The sequence below is a fragment of the Apus apus genome, chromosome 28, assembly GCF_020740795.1.
Source record: "Apus apus isolate bApuApu2 chromosome 28, bApuApu2.pri.cur, whole genome shotgun sequence".
NCBI classification, from domain to species: Eukaryota; Metazoa; Chordata; class Aves; order Apodiformes; family Apodidae; genus Apus; species Apus apus.
The window spans coordinates 1,206,245-1,216,191 of NC_067309.1; the positions used below are offsets into that span (position 1 = coordinate 1,206,245).

The 9,947-nt window shown below is 50.2% G+C and overlaps 1 protein-coding gene across 1 annotated transcript; it reads right to left on the minus strand.

The window, feature by feature from the left end:
• Positions 1-1,621: 1,621 nt before the first annotated feature.
• Positions 1,622-8,537, minus strand: RACGAP1 (Rac GTPase activating protein 1). Its single transcript, XM_051641458.1, has 16 exons — positions 8,453-8,537; positions 7,811-8,013; positions 7,338-7,474; positions 7,077-7,146; positions 6,803-6,856; positions 5,995-6,072; positions 5,747-5,864; positions 5,443-5,573; positions 5,067-5,231; positions 4,592-4,687; positions 4,176-4,374; positions 3,749-3,854; positions 3,432-3,564; positions 3,167-3,302; positions 2,808-2,907; positions 1,622-2,486 (listed from the first exon to the last, which is right to left on the minus strand). The coding sequence occupies exons 1-16, from the start codon at positions 8,535-8,537 to the stop codon at positions 2,411-2,413; spliced, it is 1,887 nt and encodes a 628-aa protein (XP_051497418.1). The 3' UTR covers positions 1,622-2,410.
• Between the last annotated feature and the right edge of the window lie 1,410 nt (positions 8,538-9,947).

Genomic DNA, 9,947 nt, shown 5'->3' on the forward strand with positions numbered 1-9,947 from the left:
CTAATCAAGAGACAGCAATCACTTCCCATTCATTCCATACTAACAACTAATACCCAAATTACCCATTTCTATTAAAGGCTGTGAGTAATTAAGAGAACAGACAGAAGTATCTGCCCCATTCCCCTGATGACAAAGCCTCCCTGCTCCCCCTGCCTTGCTGCAGTGACTCACCAGGGTCCTGAGGGGGGGAAGTGATATTGAAGGGTTATATTTTCTTCTTTGCTGGGAGAAACATGATAAGGTTGATGGTTTCTCCCTCCTCAGTTTAGGCTCTACTTGGGGCTATTTCTTTATGTGTTTTCTATTACTCTCTGTACTTGAATTGTCCTTCACAAAGCTGCAATTCCATGTTACATCCAGATATATTCTCTATCCTGCATTTTACTCTGTTTTTTGTGTGTTACCTCTAAGGCCACTTTCTGTCACCTACCAAAGCTGTGTTCTTCACTGCCCAGTAATGGATCACTGAGGTGTTCTCAGCCCTGGGGCCTCTTGTGCCCAAGGACTGCAACACTGACCCTCTGAGCACATCAGATTCACCACAGGCACAGCCTCTGTCCCTCAGCTACACAAACCTGTGCCAATCCAGCTGATAACAATCAATGAGGTAACAGCCACCTTGGTGCTGGGCAGGTGCTGTTCCAGGTAAACAACCTAAACAAACTACAGCAAAGTTGCAGGCAGGTCAGGGCAGATTCAGTCAAAACCAGCCCAACAAGCCCCAGAGCCAAGGTCTACATCCTGCAGCCCAGTGGTCTCCTCCTCCACCTCAGCCCTGGAGCTTTTATGCCAAGAGTCCTTTTCAGTAGAGAGAAGGACTCTCAGGATGCTGGACTCTGATCTACAGCAACTCCAAGAGTTGCTTTCCCCCCTAAGATCACCCACTGCTGAGGGTCTTGATGAGGGTGGAGGACAGAGGAATAGTCTCTGTCTCCCAATGTGTCTGCACCTCAGACCCCTGCCTGAACTCACCCAGGGAGTTTGCTTTGCTTTCCTGCACTGGTACCAGCTGTAAATCCCCCACTTTCTGCTCCAGCAAGAAACAGACTAGGATCCAGTTTGGGAGAGGGTGCTCCAGAAGAGGAGCAAGACACAGGATCTGCCTTAGTGCCCCCTCATGCACATCTGGTGAAACCACCAGAGGCCAGAGCCACCCACCTGCCCTGGTGAACAACCCAGAACACCCACCAGCCCCAGTGGGGAGGGGGAGAAGCAGCCCCAGCTCCCCCATCACCTGCAGGGGGTCAGAGCCAGGGTGCACACCTGGCAGGAGAAAACTTCACCCTCCAGACCCTGCAGCCAAGGGGAAAACAACCAACCCAGGCCACCACATTCAGCCCAGGCTATTTCATCTCCTGATACAATTCTGGGGACCAAAACTGTTCTTTTCCTTCCTCTTCTGGAGCCATGAGCCACAGCCCAGTGCATGACCCTGCTCCCCAGCAGCACAGACTGCAGCTTCAGTGGTCCTTGGGGCAGGAGATACTCAGAGCTCAGCACCTCAGCCTGCTGTAACCAGGCCCTGGTCAGAACTCCAGAGCACAATAAAACACACCAGCCAGAGCACAGAATCACAGGTCACACAGAACATCATGATTTACTGAACTGCACAGATCAGGAGTTTTACCAGAGCTCAGTAAAAACAGCCACTTTATAAACTTTTGTACATGCTCCACAAATCTCTTGGGCAAGGTCACACAGCCCAGGTTGGGAAAGCAGGGACTCCCAAAAGCAAAGGTGCTCTTAAACTACCCTCATTCCCCTCACCACTCCGAGCAGCACTAACCATTCATTTAGACTGCCCAGGAATCCTTTGGGTTTGCATCTACAGACAGTCCTCTACAAAATGTTCCCCCTTGTAAACAGCATCAGAAAACGTGTCTGCAGAAAAGGTCAGTCCCTCCTGCAGGTTTCTGAGCAGCCTCTGCCCCTCAGCCCAGTCCAACACTGCCATCCTCAGGAGCAGAGCTGCACCACCACAGCAAAGGGTCACAATTCCAGACCTTGGAGCTGTTAGAAAAGATGGGATTCTGACCAAGTTCAGTCAGGCTGTCATTGCTGTGTGAAGGACCTAGGGACTTCTTAAAAAAAATAACAAACTTCTAATCCTTGCATGACTGCTCCACTTCAGACTGGATGCTCCTAAAAAGTGTGAGTTTCTTGAGCAATTTTTAATAGCACTTTGAACGGGCCCTGCAAGTTATTTTCTTCAACGATACTAAATACAGTGAAACATTAGATAATAAAAGTAAATTGCACAGTAAAATCCCATTAAAAGCCTCAGTTAAGCTGAAAGATAAAAGAATAAAAGATCTTATTATGTAAGCTGCCAAGGGCTGTGGAGAAAACTTGCATTTCCTGGACAAGTTGGTGTGCAAGGGCTGGGACAACAAGAGCTCCCAGGTCCACTTCACTTCAGCACAGGAGAGGCAAAGAAGGTGCCCTGATGCCCAAGCTGGGTGGCTGACTTGCTTTTGCTCCCAAATCTAGTTCAAGAGAAGTAGAAAAACGATCAGGTTTAGATCTGGGGTATAGATGTCCAACATTTCTCCTTTCCCAGGTGTCATTCACCTAAATTTGACCCACCTCCCAGGCAACATGTTCCTCTCCCCACCAGAAGATGATGCTCATGAACCATTAGGCAGCTCACACTGTTACAACAGCACTGATTAAGGGAGAGCTGAGGGAGTAGAGAATCCAGGCTGCTCCCAGAGCTGGGTCCAAAAGTCTACTTTCAGTTATCCTTGAACACCCAAAACTACTGCAGTCATCCCAACAGCTCCATAACAACACCCACTGGCACTTACTTGGGGGTGAAGGTCGACCTGACCCTCTGGGACAGGGAGCTGGAGGATGGTGTCTTGGAGAGCTGCTGCTCTGGAGTGGTGAGGGGTCCAAGCATGCTCACTGCCAGAAAGGAAGCAGAGAAATGAGCAGCATGAGGACAGCTGAAGTTTTCATTGCCATGCAAGGAACACTAGACATTCCCTAGCATCTGTCAAAAATACTAGACAAATCTGGTGTTTCCTGGCATGCTTCTCCTCCCTCTTCCTCCACAAAGCAGGCAGGAATGGTTGGCTCCAACAGCCTGGCAAGCAGCTTGGATTGAGGGTCATTATTTTTAGCAGGGCAGCTGCCCAGACAGCAGAGCAGCACCAGGGGCTACCTTTGCCATCTGGTGTCTGGGGAGTGGAGTAGGCATTGCTGTTCTCAATGACATGGGCTGGGTCAATGTTTTCTTGCTCCACCATTATCTGCTGGCTCCAGTAGTCCATGGGCAGCAGCAGAAGTCTTTCCACAACCTACAGAGACACCAGCACTCAGCTTTGACACAGACACCTCCAGACATCACCTCAGCTGTCCAGGAATCCCTGAGAATTCTGGAAATGAGACCTACAATCCCCCCAGGTCAGTCCCCTCTGCTGACCTACCTTGGGCTGCCTCTTAGTGTCCTGCAGGAGGGTCACTGGGTCAGGATCAGACACCGCGTGGGCAACTATTGTGGGGCCAAAGACTTTGGCCAAGTTGGGAATGTCCATCTTAGTGTCTGGGCTCTGAGCCACCCTATATGAAAATACATTAAGAAAGAGAGAAAGTAGCTTCTCCTCTTCTCTTGTCCAACACACTTCAGCCTCTGAATAAGTGTTGTGGTTTTTTTTCCCTAGAATGAAGACTTTGTGCTCCTGAGCAGTAACAAGAGGCATTCAGAGAGAGAACCTTTCAGAACAACCAGTCCATTTGAACATACCTCTGGAGGTGAACCATGAGGAAAGCCAGGGTGTCCCTGTTGGCCTGAGGGAGCTCTCCAACTGCTTGGTACATAGCAGCAATGCTGTTGTCCTCATCTGAGATTTCTGGGGGGAAAAAAAAACGTGTTTAGACCTCAGAAAGTGGCCTCAGAGGCACAGCTATGATAATCCCCTCACAGGAACAGCTAATCTGAGAAACAAGGAAGCCAGAAACTTCATGAATAATTTTGTACCCTGCCCAAGCACTAGAACTTGGGTTTTAACCCTTCCAAGCCAGCCCAGCGGGAGAGAGAACTTCCCAACACTGCACATCAACACAGCTGCACATGAGGGCTCCAGGGAGCACTGAGGTCTGACAGTTCACAGTTCACCTGTGACCACCAAGCCTAGGGCAAGAGCTGGAGGTGTCACTTAGCAACTCCTTACCTGCAGCTTCCATAAAAGTCTTGTTTAACCGGAATGTGAGCAGAGGCTCCTTCAGGCTGCGCAGGAAGTCCTTGAGAAGGCCACAGATAGCGTGGATATCATCCACTTTACTGAGCAAAGGCATATTTTTTGATCTAAGGAACTTCTCTTTCAGTTCTCTCACTGTCTTGTCACAGCCAGAGATGCGGTACAGGCCAGTCTGGTCAGAGGAAACACTGCTTAGAGGCAGAGCATCAACCACACCTTCAGACCTCCCCCACCCTCTCCCCACACCTGAGCACTCTCCACACACTGTTGCTCACTCAGTCACCCACAGAGCAGCACTACACACACCCTAAAGAAGAGGTATTTGGGTTGTTTCCCTGCCACCACAACCCATTTCATTAGCACTGTTTCACATCTCATTTTCTCTTTACCTCATGCAGCCCTCGCTGCTCGATCTCATTAACACAGTGGACTATGATGGAAGGGATCATTGGAGGAGTAGAAGGGACAAAGTCCATCAACGTACCCTAGGAGGCAGAAGGGAAAATGAAAAACAGACACTCGGTCCTTAAAACACAGAAAATACTCTCTCAAGAATTCAGTGAGATCTAGGTTTTAAAAACAAACATGATTTCTCTTTCCCCAGCCCAGAGAAGAGCAGCACCACATCCATCCTGCAGCCTTGCAGGATTGCTTTCCCAGAGCTGCCACGTTCACAGCTCAACACCCTCCTCACACCACATCCCACCGCCACCCCGGCTCCCAACCGATCCACCAGCAAGCTCCTGGTTTGTCTCCCTGGGCAGCTCTAGCCACAGCAGCTCTCCTGGAGCCCAAGCAGGTTCTAATTCCAACCAACCTGAGCCCAGATGTTGGCAGCTGTGCTACCCCACCCTGCAGACTGACCTCTCCAATCCTGACAGGGGTGCCTGTCAAGGTGGGGATGCAGGGCAGGGGGCAGCGGTCCCGGCACTCCGGATGAGCCACCACGCGGCAGTCCCTGCACTTCAGGGAGATTTTCCCAAATTTCACTCTTTTGCCACATGGAACACACGATTCTGGCTTGATAACCTGATGATTGGAGCACACAGGTGGGAGGAGATGAGTGCAGTGACACCAAATAACCACACAGGGTAACACACCCTGATCTGTGCAGGTGACCAGTCCCATCAATACTGACTTGAGGACACAGTGACTGAGCTCTTATCAACACTTTGATATCACACAGGTTTAAAAAAAGGTAGGAGATGGTTTTTCAAGTTCCCTCTGCCTGCAGACCCACCGTCTTGGAAACAAAGTCATGCAGCCTCACTCCTGCATTGCTCTGTGGGGTGCTGGAACCATCACTCTCCGATTTGGGCCCCAGCTGTTTGCTGCCAATGCTTGACTCGCTGCTCCAAGGCTGCAGAGGACCTGAAGGACAGAAGAAGAGGAGCATGGACTGAAGGGAAACACCCTCCACAACCTCTGCTTTAAGAGAAACCAGAGGCCTGGGTCCTGGAGGGAGGTAACTGACATTCCAGGATCAGCTCCAGCCTGCTAAGTAGCAGCTTGAGGACCAGGACAAGCAGAGACATGACTCCTACCACTCTTCCTCCGGCTTCTCGAGCCATAGGGCACAGTCTGGATGGTAGAGATGGCTTCAATTGGGCCCCCATCATTGGGGACCATCAGAGTTGTCTTTGCTACTATGGATTCATTTGCCTGTAACATGAAGTAACATGCAGTTAGTGACAGAAGAACTGGCAGGACACAGGGTTTTCTAGTTGGTTTGCCCTAGAAACAGGTGTACAGGTACTTTAACTGCACCCAAACCCAGCTGGTGCCATCATACCTGGTCTGCTGTGGAGCCAATTGATCGGATTTTCTTCTGGGGACCTGATGGACCTTCAGTGAACTGCCTGGAAGAGCGCTGCAAAGACACAGGACACCTTTGTCTGAGGCAGGGGTGGTGGTGACCTGGTGTTACAGCAGTGCAGTAGAATGAGGACTGAACAACTGTCTGCACACCCCAGAGGCATCAGGTTCTTCCATGGTACCTGTTCCTTATGGCAACCTTGAAGTTGCCATGAAGTACCAGGAGGTCTCAACATACTGCTCTTTCAAATCACTGTCCTAGCCAGCTTGATAATACAATTCAGGGGAAAGAAGGAGAAAAAGAAACAAACCACAAGAAACTCCCCCCACAAAAAAAAAAAAGGAGGGCAACTAAACAAGTCCCAGACTCTTCCCAACTCTGCTAGGGACAATTCCAGGCTGTCCTTTCCCACAGTAGCAGACCTGAACAAGCACAAGTTCCTTTATAGAATAGAAAAATACTAACTTCCCACACGATTTTCCCCACATCTGGTAGCTGTTAGTAATATTCAAATGCTTTCTTACAAACTCTAGGCCACAACAGAACAAGATTTGCTGAACTCCACTCCAGTAATTTTCAGTAGACAAAAAAACCACCTCAGGATTAACTTCCAACCCAAATCCACATAGCAGGTCTGCACTACAGCAGCAGCACATCCACCTGAAGTCTGATGGTGATTAGTAGCTCAGACATCATTACAGGTGGCTGTGAGATGACAGATGGTGACATTGTGTCAGCCAAGGCTAACAAAGGAATCTGTTGGAAGGGGGAGAACAGAACTTACCCGCTTCTGTCTCCTTTTCAGCCTGACAGCTTTCACCACAGAGGAGTCCCAGTCCTGGGGGAAATGCACAGCATTGGTTAGCTCAGAGTAAACACCACACAGCCTTTGGCCAGGTCTTTCATTAAGCTTTAGCCAACAGCACAGCAGAGAAATGCAGATCAGCTCTACCAGTTTTATACCACAGCAATCTAAAAAACAAGGGGCCTCTGGAGATTACCCCACACCCCGAGGGTCTGATAGGGGAGGGAACCTTTAGAACTTGGAGCTACGTTACCAGTGACTCATCAGTCATGTCAAAGCTGATGTCTGACAGAATTGAGCCAGATTCATCTATTGTAGACAGCCTACAAGTCAAAAATGAGAAGAAACTTGTATCAGTTTGGCTTTCAGTCAGCCAGGGCTCCAGAACAATCTCACTGACTCAGAAAAGCTGCATTTCAAACCAGGATCAGCTCAGTGCAGTGTGAATCAGAGGGACAGGGCAGGACTGACATGTGGCACTTCTGTTGCTCAGACAAAACACTGGTTTCCTCACCTTTTGTTGCCTGAACCCCCAAGAGAAGCCTGAGGCCTGTTGAGAAAGGCCAGGGCTGACTTCTGCTCCTCACTGAGCTGGATGCTCCCAGAGGAATCACACATGAGCAGCTCCCGGATCAGTTGGATTTGCCGCTCCTGTGAAGAGAGAAAATATCAGGAGCTGCCAGAGGATAAACTGTGTGTAATTACTGTGTGAACCAGCCTGGAGTGGGGGAGAAGCCACAGACAGGCTCTCAGAACTTGTGTCAATAGGCAACAGTGGCTGCACAGCACTGGCAGCTCAGCCCTCCACCAGAGCAGGGCAGGAGGCTGCTACAAGGAGCTGAGCCCATTTGTTGCTGTTGGATTTTAACCTCCCTGGGCAAAAAAAGTGATGATGAGTGGCAGTCCTTGTTCTCCATAGATCAATGCAGTTTAATCACCTTGTCTCCACACTCTAGAGAACTAGCTGGTACTAAAGGGATTGCTCACCAGCTTCTCACAGTCTGTTTCAGCTTTTTGCCTCCGTTTGATCTCCACGTCCACTTGATTCCGGGCGTGTTTCAGCTTCACCTCCAGAGCACCACGTTCAGCCTCAGTTTTCATCAGCAGGTCTTTGTACCTGCCCAGCTCATGCTCTGTGGTCTGCAGCTTCCTCCGATACTCCTCAAAGTTCTTTGCCAACTGAATAAACTCTGGAGGAAGAGAGAGATGTATCTTGAGCTGCCCGGGCAGGCAGAGGAGATGCAGCAGCTCTCCCTTCACTAGATCCCTCTCAGTACAACCTGCTCCCAGCTGGAGAGTGGAGAAGTTGGCCTGTTGACAAACCCACCCACACTTTAGATTTTCATCAGATATTCCAGTTTTTCAGGCCAAGACCTCTGTGTACTAACCAGTAGAGCTAGAACACAAGACCCTGCATGGATGAAGTCAAGCAGAATGTGTCCCTGAGCACAAGTTCAGCCCTTGACTTCATATTTCTTAATAAGGGGAAAATAAACCCTCAAATCTGACAACCTGTAGCAGCCTCATTACCCATAACATCAACAGGTTCAACAACAGCTACTAAGTGTTTTGCAAACCTGTTTAAGTTCTTACACCAAACACAGCACAACCCACAGACGCAAAACTTACTGTATTCATCTCCTTCACTTAAAATTTCAGCCAGGTGCACCAGTTGATCATAGAGGCTCCTCAAGCTCAGCGTGGCCCTCTCCATCTTCCTGCCAAGAAACCAGAGCTAAACAGAACAGCCCAGCCCTCTCTCCTCACCTCCTAACAGAAAACATGTTCCCAGCCCAAAGAAAGGAGAATCAGCTTCAGAATTAATTATTTTTTAATGGCTTTCAAGGCAGGCTTTAGAAGCTGCACAAACAAAAATACATTAGGAGTTGTGTTTTACGGCCATATGTGCATCTAAATTCTTCCCTGGGGATAAAGATCCTCAAACTCTCCAGCAGGCAGTTCTGCTCCCCACCTTCTTGCTTCAAACAGTCTCCATTATACTGCAGAGGCTCAGAACCCAAGGGAAGAGGAAGGATCCCAAACTGTTCTCCTTCTGGAAGGCTGCAGAGCACAGCTCATGCCCACACTTCAAATATCTTGGTACTGGAGAGGCCATTAAAAATCTGCAGCTTTTCAGAGCTTCGCAAGATAAAAATAGGAGCAACATTCTGGGGAATTTTAATACAGTTTTAAATTTAGCTGCATTTTAAGTTACAGCTCCTACTGCAAATAGCTTTTAAAACGCAGCCATCAGCACATTTTCCCCCAAACAGCAGCAGCAATGGCATAAACGGGAGCAATGAAGAGGAAAGTCTCCAGCTCAGCAACACAGAAATGACTTTGCTAATGTAAGAGGTTGCTGGGGCTCACAGGACACTCCTGACCAAGAAATTAACACTAGAAGCAGGTGCAGACATAGCCGGGATTGGTGGCAGGAGGGAGTGTAACACAGCAGCTTAACATCTAGGAGGCCACCGTGGGAAGCTTTTGACTCTCTTCACAGACCCAGACACCCCAGTGTCCCAAGACTTTCTGTATTATTTGCGTTACAAGGTGTGGAAAAAGCTCCCTGCGCTAAAAGCCCCTCCTCTACTCCTTGCTGCTTAACTCCCCGCAAGAGACACTTCTACCTTTTCCTGCCTCCCTTACCGGCACCGCGATCATTAACCCCGCGCCCAAAGTGGATGAAGAGGCCAAGGAAGGCGAAGGAACAAGACCAGCCCGCAGAGCCCGCAACCACGGGCCGTGTCTGCGAGGCAGGGAGGGAAAAGGCCTCTGAGGAAACCGGCACCAGGCCCGCCCGGGGAAAAAAGGCTCCCCCGGGGCCGGTGAGGGGGCCCCGCCGGGCTCGGACCGGGCTCCCGCCGCCTGGGGAAGGCTCCGGGACCGGGGATGGTCCCCTCGGCCACCCCCCCGGGCCCCCCCGGGTCCCCTCACACTCACCTGAGGCGCCGGCTCCGACTGCCCAACGCAACGGCCCCGCGCTCCGGTTTGAATCCCCGCCGCCAGCCAATCGCAGCCCGCTTCCCCACCCCTCCCGGCCTCTCATTGGCTGCTCTCACTGGGCGGCTGAAGCCAAGCCGGCGCCATGTCTGCTAAGGGCGGGGCTGTTTCTGCTTCACTG

Bases quoted from the DNA above. Each gene is read 5' to 3' on its own strand.
- RACGAP1 (XM_051641458.1), bottom strand. From the start codon at position 8,537: ATGGAGAGGGCCACGCTGAGCTTGAGGAGCCTCTATGATCAACTGGTG. The intron at 6,857-7,076 runs GTAACGTAGCTC...CATTTCCCCCAG, and splicing joins ACATGACTGATGAGTCACTG to GACTGGGACTCCTCTGTGGT. The intron at 3,565-3,748 runs GTATGTTCAAAT...ATTTTCATATAG, and splicing joins CTCATGGTTCACCTCCAGAG to GGTGGCTCAGAGCCCAGACA.